This window comes from Chrysemys picta, chromosome 2, assembly GCF_011386835.1.
Source record: "Chrysemys picta bellii isolate R12L10 chromosome 2, ASM1138683v2, whole genome shotgun sequence".
NCBI classification, from domain to species: Eukaryota; Metazoa; Chordata; order Testudines; family Emydidae; genus Chrysemys; species Chrysemys picta.
Genome location: NC_088792.1, coordinates 11,986,041 through 12,004,216, shown reverse-complemented (window position 1 = coordinate 12,004,216; position 18,176 = coordinate 11,986,041). Strand labels below are relative to the sequence as shown.

At 42.6% G+C, this 18,176-nt stretch overlaps 1 protein-coding gene across 17 annotated transcripts in view; it reads left to right on the top strand.

Annotated features, from left to right (window-relative positions):
• Positions 1–15,228, top strand: part of ADCYAP1R1 (ADCYAP receptor type I) — a 178,836-nt gene extending 163,608 nt beyond the window's left edge. For 5 of the 17 annotated variants that reach the window (XM_065582660.1, XM_008170765.4, XM_042859832.2 and 2 more), the window contains 3 exons: positions 8,066–8,195; positions 8,417–8,458; positions 11,339–13,167. In XM_065582660.1, coding sequence (XP_065438732.1) covers positions 8,066–8,195; positions 8,417–8,458; positions 11,339–11,548 — 382 coding nt within the window. In that variant the 3' untranslated portion in view covers positions 11,549–13,167. Of the gene's footprint in view, positions 1–8,065; positions 8,196–8,416; positions 8,459–11,338 lie in introns of all 17 variants that reach the window. The other 12 variants (XM_065582652.1, XM_042859833.2, XM_042859816.2 and 9 more) reach the window with 3 other exon arrangements.
• The last annotated feature ends 2,948 nt before the right edge of the window (positions 15,229–18,176 follow it).

Sequence of the window (18,176 nt, the reverse complement as noted above, 5' to 3'; positions counted from 1 at the left end):
AGATAGGCAGGCCATTGACTGAATCCTCTACATTTCAAAGCTCTGGAAATATACAGAAAATGTCTCCATCCAGGAGATTGCTGACTTCCCAAACAACCATACCCTCTCCATATCCACCCGTCTCAAATTTTGCCTTCATTGCTTGGTTTTTATTCAAACTTGCCAATGTCTCCAATAAATAGATGCTGATTTACTGAATATTCCAAAATACAAACACAAGCAGTGGAGCATAAACCAGCCATTTAATTATACACCTCTACCCCGATATAACGCTGTCCTCGGGAGCCAAAAAATCTTACCGTGTTATAGGTGAAACTGCATTATATTGAACTTGCTTTGATCCGCTGGAGTGCGCAGCCTTCCCCCTTCCCCCCCCCCCCCCCCCCCCCGGAGCACTGCTTTACCGCTTTCTATCCGAATTCGTGTTATATCGGATCGCGTTATATCGCGGTAGAGGTGTGCCTGCAGCATCCCATTCTTCCATTACCTAGTGTACAAGTAGGTCCATAGCCCCTTATCCTCCTCTTTAAAATACAATTTTCTCATCCTGAGCTTCTTGTACATATTCCAAATTAAACTAGAAACCAGTTTTAGCCTTTTTTTTCCTTCAAAGGAGGGGTCCCAAATAGCATAATAACTATTATAGAAATCTTTTTCTAAGATTACAGCTTCAGAAATCCTTTGGATCCATTGACAGCTTAACATAAGAATGACCACACTGGGTAGGACCAACTGGTCCATATAGCCCAGCATCCTGTCTTCCGCCAGTGGCCAGTGCCAGCTGCTTCAGAGGAAGTGAACAGACAAGGGCAGTTATCGAGTGATCCATCCCCTATCTTCTAGTCCCAGCTTCTAGCCATCAGAGGTTTAGGAACACCCAAAGCAGGGGGTTGCATCCCTGACCATCTTGCTAATAGCATTTACAGGCCTATTCCCCCATGAGAATTTCTAATTCATTTTTTAACCCAGTTATACATTTGGCCTTCACATCATCCCCAGGCAGTGAATTCCGTGGGTTGACTGGGCATTGTGTGACGTACTCCCATATATTAGTTTTAAATTTGCTGCCTATCAATTTAATTGGGTAACCCCTGGTTCTTGTGTTAGGTGAAGGATAAATAACACTTACCTTGTCCATCCCATTCATTATTTTGTAGACCTCTATCATATCCCGTCTTAATCATCTCTTTTCTAAGCTGATCAGTCCCAGGTTTTTTTTAATCTCTCCTCATATGGAAGCTGTTTCATATCCCTAATCATTTTTGTTGCCCTTCTCGTTAACTTTTCCAATTCTAGTATATCATTTTTGAGATGGGGTGACTTGAACTGCACATAGTTGGATGATTTAGTTGGGGTTGGTCCTGCTTTGAGCAGGGGGTTGGATTAGATGACCTCCTGAGGTCCCTTCCAACACTGATATGCTATGATTCTATGACCGTATTCACGGTGTGGGCATCCCATGGATTTACATTAAGATCTTTTTGCTTTTATTATCTGTCCCTTTCTAATTGGTTCCTAACATTCTGTTAGCGCTTTTCTGTTAGCCCAGTCCCTGCCCCATAGGCACCAGCTCTGTGGGTGCTCCAGGGCTGGAGCACCCATGGGGAAAAATGGTGGGTGCTGAACACCCACCGGCAGGCCCCCAATCAGCAACCGCCCAGCATCTCCCTTCCGCCAGCGGGCCCTGCGGATCAGCGCCTCCCCATGCCGCCCTGTTTCACGGTGCCCTGGAGGGGAGGAGCAAAGACACGGTGTGCTCGGGGGAAGGGACGGTACTGGGCGGGAAGACGCGGGGTGGGGATGGGGCATGGGGCAGAGCTGGGGATCGAGCACCTCCCGGCACTTTGAAAAGTCGCCGCCTGTGCCCTGCCCCCTCCCACGCTCACCCCGCCCCCCGCCGCTGCTCACCATGTCCCTTCTCTCCTCCACCCACCCCCTGCGAGGCTGCCCGCCATGTCTCTCCCCTCCTTCAGCTTCCTCCCCCACGAGACGCCCCACATCCCTCCTCTCCTCCACCCCATCCCGTGAGACCCCCCCCACCTGCCATTTACTACATCCCTTGTCTCCCCCAGTCCCACGAGACACCCTGTCCTCTGCTCACCAGGTCTTTCTTCACCTTCCTCCCCCCACCCGCCGCATCCCTCCTCACCTCCCCCACCTCACAGTGAGTCCTTCCTCAGACCCCGCCCTGTCAGACACCCCCCTCCCCACCTGATGCTTGCCGCGGCCCTCCTCGCTGCTCGCTCCAGCACATCTCTGGGAGCAAGGGAGTGAGGAGGGACACGGTGAGCAGTGGGGGGGTCTCGTGGGGGTGGAGGAAAGAAGGGAAGCGGCGAGTGGCAGGTGGGAGATCTGGTGAGGACGGGGAGTGAGGAGGGGTTTGGTGAGTGGCGGGCAAGGGGGGTGTCAGGGTGGGGCGTGAGAAGGGATGCAGCGAGCGGTAAGGACCTCAGGAGATGGGGGCGTGGAGTGGAGGAGAGGAGGGATTCACTCACCAGGCAGTGGTGGGAGGTCGGGGCCTCAGGAAAGGGACGGAGCTGGGAGGAGACGAGGTGAAGTGCAGGGCCTAGAAGTCCAGCAGCGTGTCGGCGGCAGCTGTGCCATGGTCGGCTAAGCTAAGCCTCCGCTGGCCTATTATATCCACCACCCATGATATCCACGATGACTCCAAGATCTCTTGTTTGAGTAGTAACAGCTAATTTAGTCCCCATCATTTTGTATGTGTGGCTGGGATAATTTTTTCCAATGTGCATTACTTTGCATTTATCAACGTTGAATTTCATCTACCATTTTGTTGCCCAATCACCCACTTTTGTGAGATCCCTTTGTAACTCTTTGCAGTCTGCTTTGGACTTAACTATCTTGAGGAATTTTGTATAATCTGCAAATTTTGCCGCCTCACTTTTTCCAGCTCATTTATGAATGTGTTGAACAGCACTGGTCCCAGTAGGGATCCTTGGCGGGCCCCGAAAGTTTTATAAGAAAGTCATCAAGAGAAGAGAACCAGGGACTCAGCAATAGGCCTCAATCAGTCTGTTCATAAATTGGAATAGTTGTCAATGTTGTCTCAATCTTAATATGCACAGAGTAGCATTGCCTTAATCTTATATATATGACAAGGGTGTAGTTCTGTTAGGTGGCCTCATGACCAGACTGGCACAAGCAGGCATATCCTGGGAACCATGACACAGACACAACTTCAGTAAGCAGAAAACATCTAGAGAAGAAGAGAGAGGCAGCTTTCAGCCTTCAGCTGCTGTTTTTTTCATGATTCCCTCTTTCCCAGAAGCAGGAAGAACAGATAAACCCCAGAGCTTCCTCACAGAATCCGTTCCAGAGTCACGGCCCTCCTCCCTTTGGGGACTGTCTATGTGCCTGACAAGGAACACTCACTCACCAAGCCTTCACAATCTCTCTCTCACCACTCTATCTGCCAGGATTTCTAAGTCACAAGATGTGTCTGTGTTGAATCTTATTAATTAAAGATGGAAGAAAACGTTTAGGACAGCGCGTCCTCCCTACTGGCAGTTGTTTCCTAAGGTGTGGTTCACTAATGCTTTATCTGTAATGATTTTCTTGGTTTTTTATTAACCCATAGAGGCTGGGATTTTCAGCAATGTCTAAGGGGGATGGGAGTTGGCTGCCTCCCTCCCTTAAGTGCTTTTGAAAAATTCCTGGTTAATTTTCCTGGTAATGTTTGTTTTGAATCTGTGGGTCTGTTCAGTACCTAAGCAATTATTTCAGTCAGAAAAAAAACCTCTTAGAAAGCTTCTCAAGACAAACTTTTCTGGAGTTACAATCTGCTTCTTAGAAGAACTGCACCACAACTATAAAGCATTTCTCCAAGTTCTACCTACCTATACATTCAACTTAGACAATCTGTAATAGTGCCACCTTGTGACTAACAAGAATGTTATTGTCGAATCCACCCCTAAGCAATGGTGAGACAATTCTGCATTGTATTAGCTCTCGTGGTCCATATGGTCTTCTTATTTATATTCTGGCTTAATAATCATATTATTAATTTCAATCTTTTACTCCTAGTTCTTACCCTCTTGTATCACTCTACATAATTTCTCTATATCCATGTCTTTACCTACTTCAGATACTTATAGACCGTTATCATTCCCCTATCCACCCAACCCCACTTAGTCATTGTTATGCATATTTGGTTATTTTGGTTGGAATTTTCAAAGCCATATAAGGCATTTCCTTTAGACTTAAATTTATGATCAGAAATTAATGGTCATTTAAATATTTTGATAGCTTTGAAAACCTCTCTATTATTTCCTTAGAACTCAGTTTCAGATCACAGCACACACACACAAAATCTCTGTTTTTCTCAAATTAAGGTGTTTATTTTCCCAACCACACATACATACTTTTGATTAAAACAAAGACCAATCATGTGTTTTAAAATCTTGTTTAAAATGTAAAATATTAATAGGGTAGAATATTCAATACAAATCACTGGAACGGGGACTAAATTAATCTAACATAGTTGATCTTTTCCATTTTTGATTCATGCAGACCTATGCCCCCAGCAATGCAAATGGGCTTCAGCAACCTCTCTCCAAACAAGCCCATTAGTGCAAATGAAAGATTCCTTATAGAAGACAAAGTTATGTAATTTTCCTCTTTGTTATTTCTTCCCTTCTATTGTAAATGTATCTCACTTAGGGCATTAGAATTCAGGTTGGTTGAGGCAACCTCATCAATCAGGAGACGAAGAAAAAGAAAAGGAAAACATGAATCCATGTTTTTTTCACAATAAAACTCCATTGCTACTCTGACTCCCGGTCATACTATAAAAGCGAGAGAACCCATTCCTGAAACTGTGATAATAAAGTCTCTCATTTTTAAGGCTTTCATTGAAGACAGCCATCAAAACAATAGATGTTCTGCCTTGTTCATTGTCTAACAGGGCATTTTAGCTAACTCTGGTATTTTTAGGGGTGTTTGACTGTAGCCAGGAATTTAGTCGCATTTCTTAGAAGCTGTGTCCCTTCCAAACAGCCAAGTAATGTTTGGTTGGCTAGCTAGTGTTTCTGCAACTTCAGTAGCATGTCTATTAAGTTCTGTAGCCATGAATGTAAATGGAGGCAGTACGTTGTTACAGTCTTGCTTCCATCACTGCTTCTGCTTTCATTTTTCTTTCCTGCTGCTGCTCCCAATAAAATAACAGGAATCATCACTTCATCCTCAACAGACTCTTTCTGCCCGTTGCAGGGTGACTACCCACCATCGTGTTGCCAAGCCTTCTCATTCAGAAACAGCTATAGAGAGCTGCAAAAATTGCACCTGGATACAAATTTCTGCTCAATCCAGGGGTTGTTCAGAACTGGTATGGGTTTAGCTTATTATAGCGATAGGGCCAGCTGTGAAATTGAGATTTGTGTGCAAACTTCCCCAAGTTCATGGGTATTGAGATCCCAGGTTTTGGTTGTGACCCATCTGCAGATGTGATAGCTGGCTGCCAATACTGGATAACATCTACGGATAGTTTTTGTTTCATCAGTTGTTTTAATTTTGTGTTTGTTGGCTTTTGGTTTCCTCGCCAGCAGTTTTGTTACATACAAGATCTGCACCGTATATAAATTCTAGGGATCTCAGTTCCTTAAAGATGGAGGTTGTTAATGCCCTTCTCCAATGTCCTTTTGTGACATGGCCAGTCTGTTGCACCAGATACTTCAAGTTGTCTTTCATCTAGGCTTGCTCGTTCATTTCTGTTTGTTTTCTTTGCCTTTGTGCAATATGAAGCGTTGATCCGTCACATTGCAAAGTTCATTTGTTAGTTCATGTGTTTTCTCGATAGCAGTAATGGAAGCACAATTATGAAAGCACATGACCTCATTTTTTAAAAGAGTGAGGAAACTTGTTCTGTTTAAAGCATGATTTTATTTAGTATTTCAGAAAGTCTCACCAACCAGCTTAGAGTCTTTGTTTTAACATCCTGGTTCAGGAATAGTATGCTTCAGTCAGACGAGACAGACTCCTTAACAACATCTAATTCTTTTATACCCATTACAATCTCCTTTTCTAACTTGTTATGAGCCAATTTTTGATCTATAAATCTGTGTGTGTATAAAACACTTCTTTCTTAGTGATCACTGTGCATGTATTTCCTTCCAGGTTTTCACAGGGTTAATTAAAGACAGTATCCTCCAATCCTGAGATGGCATTGCAGTTATAGATTCTAAGATTTTAAAGCCAATAGGGACCATTTTGATCAAGTAATCACACCTCTGATTAGCGCAGGTCATAGAAATTCACCCAGGCATTCCTGCATTGAACCCAGTAACTTGTGGCTGAATTAGAGCATGCCATTTCCATCCATTGTGAAACAATGTACTTTCCATTCAAGCTGGGGGTTTTAAAAACATCTTGTCTAAAGTGATGGATTTTGGAGAGAGGTATCTCCTTGTCTAGGCTTGATCTCTTCTCATTTCATGGCGAGCTTAAATATTGTAGTATCAAATGGGTTTTTAAGATTCTGTTAGCCTGCTCTCTCCTCTTCCAGTGCTTCTGTCACTTCTCTTATCCTCTATGATATTTTTGTAGTCCATAAATGCTGCATACTGCAGTTTATGATAGGTAGATACATACCTATCTCATAGAGCTGGAAGGGACCCTGAAAGGTCATTGAGTCTAGCCCCCTGCCTTCACTAGCAGGACCAAGTACTGATTTTTGCTCCAGATCCTTAAGTGGCCCCCTCAAGGATTGAGCTCACAACCCTGGGTTTAGTAGGCTCAAACCACTGAGCTATACTTCCCCCCTTAAATGTTTAGCAGCCTCCTCATTAACTTGATCCATTGTAGTGAATTGACTGCTGAATCCTGTATACTCTCACAGCCTGTTGACAACCCGTACTTTGGCTGGCTCAAGCCGTGCCAGACAAAGGGGAATGCTGCAGAGGATGGGGAGGGGATACTGCTAAGAATACTGCCAGCAATGAGCCAGTGTCATATTTTCATGGTGGCATTCGGTATAGCAATGTCAGCACTGCCTATGAAATAATTGCGGGGAGTTCTTCCAGAGCTTGGCCAGGGCCTCTTTCTTTCTCTGTTCCCACCCGTATGCCAGCTCGTTTTAAGGGAAATGTACATATGTCCCCATCAGACGTCTCTCAGCCACGCATCTTTCCACTGGAGGAAATTAACCTTTGCAATCCAGAAGTTAATCTTTGTGACCGCTATATCCGCTTTGTTTGCAGATAGGCATTCAGTTGGCTTGTTCCTTTTGTGTGCTTACCCATAAAAATTCAACTTGTATTGTAGCTGAAAGCAAGAGATGGTTTCTCATGGTGGCAAGCTGCCTCACCCAGCATAGGCTTGCTTAATTAGGGCTTGAGTGATGCATAGACATTGTGCTGGCCCTCTCTGTAGCGTGAATTTCATCCAGATAGAATCAATTGCTCACGAGTACATCTTTAGTTCCTAGTATTCTTGTCTAGACCCACTGGGCTCGATTTTCCTCTCACACTATTTTACATTGGTGCAACATAGTTGACTTCAATGGAGTTACACATGATTTCCACCGGTGTACATGAAAGCAGACTCAGGCCCCAGAGCAGTAGAGTCATGATTGCATAATACAATGGAGACCTCTTCTCTGTCAAGAAGAGGTGAACACACAGAGAGGAGATTCTGGGTGCTGCATATAAAGAAGGCAATCAGGTGGTGCTATTGTTCTTTATTTTATTTGTATTATGGTAGCCCTCAGAGACCACTGCTAAGATCAAAGCCCCGTTGTGTTTGGTACTCTACATATCCCTAGTAAGAGACAGTCCCTATCCAGAAGAACATGCAAGCAAAATAAGAGAATACGATAGTCCACAGTTCTAAACTATTGATACATATTCATACTCAGACTGTACCAAGTGTCAGAAAATGGGGGCAGAATAAAATGTGGGTAAAATCAGGGGATGGGAACGAACGGGCAAATTTTATATATATTCTTTTTATTTATTATTATTTTTGGCAAATGGGACACCACAAAAAGTGAATCAAAGCTCAAGTTGTCCCTGCAAAGATATATTAACATGCTTTCCATTTGTCGTAACAGGAGACTGGCCCGCTCCACTCTGCTGCTTATCCCCTTGTTTGGAATTCACTACACAGTGTTTGCCTTTTCTCCTGAAAATGTCAGTAAACGGGAGAGACTAGTGTTTGAATTGGGACTGGGATCTTTCCAGGTGATTATACCATGAATTCTGCTTTTTTGAAAGAAAGAAAGAACTTTGTATTTGTTATGACTGCTGTGCATGGATCTGTCTTTGACTGTGTGTTCATTCACTTACTGTATGTGCTTTGTAGACTAGCAGTTCTTCCCCCCCCCCCCCCCCCCCCCCCCCGCTATTTTCTATCAGTTCCTAGAGGATTTTAATTTAAGGTCTTTTCTCTCCTGTTTATCCAGGGCTTTGTCGTTGCTGTTCTCTATTGTTTCTTGAATGGGGAGGTAAGATTTTTGATATTTTTACCTGTTCTCCCTCCGCCCCCATCTGTTTAGCATGACATTTGCTTGTGATCACACCTTCAAACCCACCTCTAGGGTGACCAGACAGCAAGTGTGAAAAATCGGGACGGAGGTGGGGGGTAATAGGAGCCTATGTAAGAAAAAGACCCAAAAATCAGGACTGTCCCTATCAAATCGGGACACCTGGTCACCCTACCCACCTCTCAGCTGTAATTCATTAGCTATCTACTCCTTGACTGCATCCAAATTTCAGACTGCCTTCACCAGAGCAGGAAGCATGGTCTTTTAGTCAACGCACTGGGCTGGCAGCCAGATAGTTCTGGGTTCTGTTCCTGCCTTTGCCTCTGGCTTACCCTGTAACTGCTCAGAAAGTCACTGGGGACTCCTACTACCAGTGCAGGATTGGGTTCTTAATATCCTTATGTTACAAGGTAGCTGTAAAATGGGAATAATAATAATAATAATTCCATGCTTTACCTAGGTGATTTGGAGCTATTTTTATTACAGCTTGTAAAATGATTTGAGATCCTGGAATGGAAATAGGGATTTTGCCTCTAAAGATGCAACACAATATTTAATATTTATTTCCGATATTTTGCTGGGCGTACTATGTGCAGTTTCTTTACATTTTGTTAAATAACGTAGTCCTATTTTAAAGGGCACTTTCTCAGCTTTGGCCTGTGGCACAGTGAGTGGAGAGGAATGAATTGCATTCATGGCCATGGCATTTATGAGTCTTGCCTTTCAGATCCTGTAGATTTGATCCTAGATTTGGCAGTTACTGTGTTTGTTATTAACCCACATTGGTCTCTGGGGTTTGCAGTCATTGTGGTTTTCCATATGAGTGCCATTTACTATGGATGTGGGGGGGAGGGGAATTAAAAATATAAGGCCAAATCCTCAGATGGTTTAAATCAGCTTTTCTCAGTGGAGTGATGCTGATTTACATGATCTGATCTGGCCATATGATGAAAGGCTGCTTGGGGGGGAAATGATATATATCCATAACTGGCCTTGACAAGGCACTGCTTACAGGGAAGTTTTAGGCAGTGTTCTGCACTTTTTTACATAGGCAAATCTACAGTAATTGGGCATGTCTGAAATCCCATTTCCATGCAATAAAACTATGCTCTTAACTTTGTGCATCTCAGTCATGAATTAAGATTGAGGGATATATTGTCTAGTTGATGTGCAGCATCCTAATAATGCTTAGCATTTATAACGAGCTTTCCATCGTTACAGTTCCTAAAGTAGTGAGTTTCCCTTAGATAGAAGATTAGTTGCTAAATTGTATTTACATCCCCATTGCAATTAGTGCCACATTAGGTGAGTGTACCCTACTGTGTACATGTCATAAATACACCCAGTAAGTTCAGCGGGTGTCATGTGGTTAACAAAGAAGAGTTAAACCTAATTACTTGTTCATCTTCCAACTGTACCTGTCGTAGCATGTCCTATTATTGTGCCATTTAGGTGACATACCAGGATGATGCTAGAAAGGGTAGCATACACACTTTCATATCTAAGAATAATAATTATTAATAGAGATATCCTATCTCCTAGAACTAGAAAGGTCATTGAGTCCAGCCCCCTGCCTTCCCTAGCAGGACCAAGTACCAGATCCCTAAGTGGCCCCCTCAAGGATTGAACTCACAACCCTGGCTTTAGCAGGCCAATGCACAAACCACTGAGCTATCCCTCTCCCTGCTGTCACCTCTTTGTGGGGAAATGAGAGAGGAAAATGCAGGGTTTTCATTAGCCATACATCCACAAAAGGCGGATGGGGACAGGGTGGGGATGAGATGTGTATGAAGCATATTCCATCTTGACTGGTTCGCCAAGGGCCCAATCCAAAGTCAATGCCAATCAAAGGGGAAGTCTTTCTATTGACTTCACTGCGTGGGGTGGTTCATGCCCAAGGAAAGATTAACTCAATAAATGCCAAATGCAATAGAGAGCAAAAAAGGCAAGCATGATGATGCAGATTGTTTCCACTCATAAGGGAAAGACTCCAATCTGATTTGAGGATGGTGGGGCCACAAAGTTGCAGCCCATTGTTTCAGAACTGAAAAAAAAATATCACCGACCGTATCATCCCTCTGCTCTGGATATGGGGGTGAAATCCTGGCCACACTGAAATCAATAGCAAAGTTCAACAAGGTCAGGATTTCACCTGGAGTATCCAAGCTGACCACTAACTGCCTGGAGTTAGGAAGAAAGTACCCTTAAGGGCAGAGGAGTCCATACTTGTTCATTACAGGATTTCATGGCTAAGCTTCTTCTAAAGTATCTGGTATTAGCCGCTGTCATAGACAGGATACTGGACCAGAGTCATGACCCAGATACTATGGGAGTCGGTGGGCTTAGGAACATTATTAATGTTATTGTTACATGTTTATTTATTATTTGTATTATCATAATGCCAAGCAATCCTAGTCATGGACCAGGACCCCACTGTGCTAGGTGCTGTACAAACACAGAAAAACAAAACAGTCCTGTCCCCAAAGAGCTTACCATCTCAGTGTAAGACAAGAGACAACAGATGGGGGAGTACAAGAAATCAACGAGACAGTAGTCAACATGGTAGGCAGTGGACATGACAGGACCTCAATGCACCCCTGGTCTGATTCATGGTGGCAACTCATCTTCTCTGATGTCAGTGAGCATAGACTGAGTGTACAATAGGGTTGCATTGCATTTCCCCATTGCCTCCACCCCGTGCACATCTAGAATTCTCCCTAGAGTTCACTGAGGGGAGAAGTTCAAGACGGGTCTTAAACAAGCATTGTTTATTTTTGAAACTTGATTGTCTGTCAGCATGTACCCGAGCGGCTAAGTACATAAAAAAATGACCTTTTAAAGTTTCTCCCTAAAGGTGCAATCAGAAATAAAGAGAAAATGGAGGAGCTGGAAAGTCAACCGGTATTTTGCTGTGGATTTCAAACATCGCCATCCCTCTCTGGCGAGCAGCGGAGTGAACGGGGGGACACAACTCTCCATTCTGAGCAAGAGCAGCTCTCAGATTCGGATGTCCAGCATAAATGCGGAGAATCTAGTGACATGAGCAACTAAATAACCCCTCCCCCGAATAAAACCCAAGACACTCCTTTAAAAAGAAAAAAAAATCATAATTTTGGTGGTGTGGGTTTTCTTTTTTAACGATTATTATTATGATTTTTTTAATGTAAGATGTGTCCAAAAGCATGAAACAAAACATCCCTGGCGTTTTGCAGAGAAGAAAAAAAAGGATATTTTTTTAACGATCATTGTAAATACACCACTAAGATCCATGCCATTGACAAAAAAAATCAATAAAACGCCAAGCCCACCCCCACACACCCATTTAGAGCATCTGCAAGTAATCCATTGTCAGCCAAGTGTATCAAGTGATTGCTGTGCAGTTGTGAACATTGGTTGCCAAACTGATATAAATCTGTCTGTGCATGGACTTCATTGTTGTTATTTTTGGGGTCTGGGTTTGTTTGTTTTTTCTAATCCAATGCATCGTCACTATGCCTCATTCCCATCTTTGTTGTCTGAATATTCTCAGTCTCTTTGGAGTCTTAGGATATAGCTATAACGTTGGGATCAATAATGCCGGCCAGTTCACCAAGGACTCTGGAAATGGATTTCATGGCTGGATTCGGTCAGAAGAACTCAGCGGACTTAGAACATCAGCTGTGACTGTGTGAGACAGCATACCTGTCACCATTCTGGAGAGAGGAATCCATGCAGCAGAGATGGGATCTGCTATTTTAGGTTCTAGCTAAGCTGTGAATTTTCTAAGAGGGCCATCCATTTGAGAGAGATCTATATTTTTGGGGTTGATAGGTTGGAGTTTTGAGTAATGTGAACAGAGATTTCTCCCCCCCTTTCCCTCCCACCCCACTAAGAGGCAAAGGTCAGTTCCAGGATTCTCGCTTCCTCTGAATTACACTGAAACTCCTGCATCAATGTCTGATCATTGTACTGCAACTGGTAGTGGCATGACGTGTGTGTGTGTGTGACCTCTGCGACCAGGCTGGCATTGACAGTGTTACGCCTCAAGTTTGCGAGCACAAGAGACTCAACAGGGGTCCAACACGGTGGTGCAGGAAGATTAATGTCCTCAGTGTCTGTTGAGCACCTAAGCTGAACAGTAAGACACTATGGAAGGGAATGATAAAGACTTTGGATGATTGACCATATCTGGCAGTTTCTTCTGTCATTGGATCTTTTGTTTGTTCACCAACAGATATCATTAATGCCAATGTCAGAGAGACAAAAGAAAACGTCCTTTCCAACTTTGCCTTGTAGTAGAGCCACGACTGGATACATATCTACTTCAGTCAAACGTCAATGATGTCAATTATTTCTTGAGAGGTTTTATGTGATGCATAAAGGCTTTAAGGACTGTATTTGCTCTTATTTCTTTGTGGATTTATATGTGAGTGTATTAAAAAACAAAATGACATTTAAATATGATGGGTTGGACTCAAACTAACAGCAACCAGGGAATTCAAAATTATGGTTAGCTCTTTGTTCTTAATTGAAATGAAAAAGAAAGTGGGGGGAAGATACAGACACAAAATTTTCCTGTCGGCAGAGATTTTGATTTCACTGGGTTTTGTTAGTTTAGTTCAAAACTTATAATGCCATTTTAAATATAGTTTTTTAAAAAAAAATAGTTTCCTTGTTTTTAAAAGGAAAAAGTTATGAAAAGTTATGAAAGAAGTATTAATTATAATACTTAACACTCAGTGCTTTATGGGACGTATTCTGCTCTTAGTTACAGCAGTGTAAATCTAAAATAATCTCAGTAGAGTTAGGGGTCAATCCTGCAATCCATTGATATGGGTGGATCACTTAATGATTACCTGTTGTGTTCATTCCCTCTGAAGCACCTGGCATTGACCACTGCCGGAAGACAGAATACTGGGCCAGATGGACCTTTGGTCTGACCCGGTATGGCCGTTTTTATGTTCTTATGAAATAAATGAGAGTGCTGCCCTGTCTACAGTGGGTGCAGGAGCCGAATTTACTCCAGATTCACACCACTATAAGGGTGAAATTCACTCCTGTACAGAAGACCAGTAAAAGGACTATGTACGGCTTATATGTACTTTGAGATCTTAAGTGGGATTTATATGATGTACAGGCTTTTTGCCAGTCCTCTGCATGGGATTGACCCTAACCGAGAGTAGAATTTGGCCCCCTATGTTCCAGACGTTGTGCAAAAATTACGTAAGTACTTTTTAACTGATAGATTGGAAACTTTTCTCTCATCAGATGCTGTAAATAGCTATTTTAGCAAGTTTCCCAATGAATCATGTTCTTAATGGACCAGAAAAGACACTGAAGAGGGAGAGGGGTAAAGTCAGATCTATCCGGTAAATATATACTTATAATTTTTTAAACAAAACTATCTAATATTAAATGAACAGATGAAATTTAGTTTTGTATTTTCTGTAGTATGGACTTTCACAAGGTTAATACTGACAATACTGTAAGTGTATTATAAAAAGAAATAATGGACAAAGCATATTTTGCATGAATGGTGACTAGCCAATTTTCAGTCATTGATCACTATATTTAAAACTTGCCTCTGGTTGGAGGCCTTTTTTGTGCCACATTTCAATCCAGAGCAAGAGGTTTTTCTCTGGCAGTTCTAAACTCCTCTCCTATTTGAGTTGGTGGGTCTCAGTCCAGTGCCTTGTGGGCAAGAGTCCACATCACAAAACCACTCTTGCAATTGGCACACATTTGAAGCTAGATCCTCAGCTGGTGTAAATCAGTGCACACCCTTGGTGTCCATGCAGCTACGTCGGTTTACCTCAGCCGAGGATCTGGCATGGGTCCATTATTATTTTTGAAAGTCTCAGCAAGAGAGGTCAAGGGCTGAAGGTCCTGGAGACTGAATTCACCTCTTGATTCTTAGAGGCCAAACTCAGGATTGAGGCAGATTGATGGGATGTTGTGTTGGAAGCTCCCACAGTATATGCTGTACTTGTTCAGTAGACCAGTAGTTCTCAACCTGCGGGCTGCTTGCGGCCCAAGCAGCACACAGCTGCGGCCCATGTAACATCCTCAGGGCCATACAGGTAGTATATATACTGTGTGGATGCAGCCCACATAACCCAGAGAGAGCTTCATATGAAGCCCACAATGGTAAATAGGTTGAGAACCACTACAGTAGATCGATAGAGGACTTCAGTCTTTGAGATTTTCCATCCAGTATCATTCACCAGCAATGAATTTACTAAAAGTTGTAGCTCTCTATATACTTAATATATTCTATAAAGTACAGGCAAATCCCTTCTAGTGGGATTTTTTATTGGAAGTGCTGACCACTCTTACAGGGGTGGCATTCATGTGGCCACTCTAATGTTCAGTGTTACTCGAAAGATCATACTTCAGGTATATATAGAGAAACCAGTAGTTATCTAAACAAAGATTCTAATGCCATTGCACAAAATATGCTCTTGGGTAGCTTTATGTCGAATGTAAATTGAAGATGCTAGATGTGCGTGTCACCACTTCTGGTGACCATCATAACTAAGCGTCAAGATAGAAGGAACCAAAAGGAAGAATTGCTTCAAAGCGTGTGTAAATATCTATTCGCGTGTAACAGTGTTTGTTTTATTTCTACTGTGAAATATATTTTGGAGTTAGAAAGTACATGTTATTAAAACAAAATGTAACTTAAAAAATGTGTGCTATGCTCCTGGAGCCATTTTTATAATATGCCAATAATACATTTCCTGTCTAATTTTCTTATTTGGCTTTTGTAAATGTACAAAATCTTCTGTACTGCAGCTTTTGTGGGCCTGTAGCGCATAGAGCTACTGTTTCGTTGTCTACCGTTGAATGGGGAGATCTGCTACGAGATGTATTTTAAAATCCTGAAAGAAATACTGTGTAAGAGAGGTGGTGTTTTTTCAGTGGTGTTGGGCACCCTTATCTCCCTTGGACTTTATTTGGATTTGTGGGCGCTCGGCACTTCTGAAAATCAGACCCTGGGTGCCAAAATCTAGGCACCTCAATAAAAGAAGCCTGAATTTCAGAGGCACTAAGGGTGAAAAATCCGTCTGCTTTGCCTAACTCAAGTACTCATGTTTGAAAAAATTGAGCTTAAGATTTTAATGGTGCAATCTCAGTGATGTTCAGGAAAGACCCTCGCTTTTCTTTTTAGTCTGTGGCAGACGATTCCCATTGGATTTGGAGGTCTAATGGAAGTTACCTAGTTACTGTAGTAGGTTCAGAGGAGAACAACCCAAGTAGATCAGTCCTGAAGTTGTTTCTGTGTTACAGTGTATGAGAAACCGTGTCCCTACAGTACTGGCGAAAAGAACTAATTGCATGCAGCACTGTTAATACAGTGTTATGAGCCATTCTTTTCTAAGGGACCAGTCATCAAAGATGCTGAGTGGTGTTCAGCAGTTTGCAGGATCCTAATATTTATTTTTTTCTACAAGGGCTTTACCAGAACACTAAAACCAATGGACAACATGAAGTAGGCTAGGGTTTGCTTGGAAGATCCATGCCATGATTCCCACTGCACGTGGACATCAGTTAATCAAAGCTAAAGTTCTTCTGGATGTAAAACTCAGAATTCAAACTCTCTTTCTGTGTATTCCCAAAGGTGACAAGTTATGCCTATGTTGCTTACATTACTGGTTGTTACATTAAGAGGGCTAGACAAATTATATTTTTGTGGCAGTTATCAGAGGTAGAGGTAGTAAGCTAGGGTTTGCTTGGAAGATCCATGCCATGATTCCCACTGCACGTGGACATCAGTTAATCAAAGCTAAAATTCTTCTGGATGTAAAACTCAGAATTCAAACTCTCTTTCTGTGTATTCCCAAAGGTGACAAGTTATGCCTATGTTGCTTACATTGCTGGTCGTTACATTAAGAGGGCTAGACAAATTATATTTTTGTGGCAGTTATCAGAGGTAGAGGTTCCTCAAGTGCCTTTTAGGACCAGACAGCAGTTGGGAGGAGGGAGGGAAGGGGGTAAAATCAATTTAAGATTATTTTTAACTGCAGCAAGCACGTTATCTCCTCTAATATATAAATTCATGATCAGTATGACCTCATACTACAACACAGTAAATAATAATATGCTGGAATTATAAGAGAAAGCCTACCTGGACCGTGATAGTATCCTTCTGCTTAGAGTCTATGAGAGATTTGCCCTTGCAATGGGAATGGAATTAGGCTCTTTATGATTGTGGAATCAGATCCGAAGCTCACTGAAATCAATGGGAGTCTTGACACTAACTTCAGTGAGCTTTGAACAGGCCCATAATATAGGCCCTAATCTGGATTCTGGTCTCAGCACCACTGGTGTAAATCTGGCATAACTCTGTTGACTTTACTTATGCTGATGTGAGGTCGGAACTGGTATGGCTGCCTTGAAACCTTGTAACAAGATGGTGGAATCTCATTAGTTCCAAGATCTCATGAAATCTCCACCATTTGAGTTGGCAGAAATGTCACGGGATCAGCTGGTGAGATTTCAGCAGTGTTGCATCTGAAGTTGACTCTCAGCCATAATTTAGACTCCAAAGTGAACTGGCCTCTGACTAGTATGAGTCTAGATCTTAACATTATCTCCCTGGCCCATACGTACCAGAAAATAGTTGCCGACAATGTAAGGAGTCCAGCAAAGCCATTCAGATGATTTAACGATGTAACAGCAAAAATAATGAAGGGAACTAGCTAGAGTTACATCTAGACAGAGTCTAGTCTCAACACAGATAACAGTTCCTTGTTTAACTCACATCACCACAATGTATGCTCTTGCTGTCTCTTGTTCCTGTAGGAAAGGTGTAATGTTCAAAATGTTCACCTTCTGGGAAGCTTTGAATTGTCACTTCTGCTGAGAATCTCTTACACGTTCTGCTTTTTTTTCTTCCCCACTTAAAAAAGTATTTATTTCCAAGTTGCCAGAGGCAATATCTCAAAGCTGAAAGGGTCAGCTTGGAACTGCAGTTCTGGTTAATGCCTTCACCATGAAGTCCTCAAATCAGCAAAACTGTCTCTAAATAGAACTTCTGATGGAGTTTTCCATGGCTTCAGATGATCTTTAGTTAACTTCATCTTTCTGAAAGTGCCAAATGTACATTATGATGGCTTCTTCTGGGGATGGGGAAGAGCAAAGTAGACTAACCTGCTACCATCCGACTAGGTGCTCCTCTTCATCAGCAGAGCTAGATTCTTCATCAGGGTCAGGACAAAGGCAGGGCTGTGACCATGCCCCTCCCCTTTCCGCAGTAGCCAATGGAGCTGCGATCGTGCAGGGCAAAGCACAGGCTACATCCTGTTAGAGGAAGTTGCAGCACTAGCACTGGTGTGTGCTCCTTGGGCAGCCTCCCAACACACACACACATACTGTGTGTTGCATTGCTGTAGCTTTTTGCTACATAGTCTGTAGCTTTTTGTTACATGCCAGTGAGCTGCTTAGAAGACAATCCAAATGGTAACTCCCCCCCACACACACACACACATTCGATTTACATGCTTGTAAACGAGAGCAGTATATAGAGGTTTTATTTTCCCCCGTTTCATTTATGTTTCAGCAGGACTAAGGATTTCTGCCCTCCCCCCAGCCCCCCATACATTTTTGTGTGTTTGAACTGCCAAGCCTTCATGTACATAAGGCTCTGAAGAATGTTTAACACCGTTTGTTTACATGTCATTAAAGAACAGTCTTATCA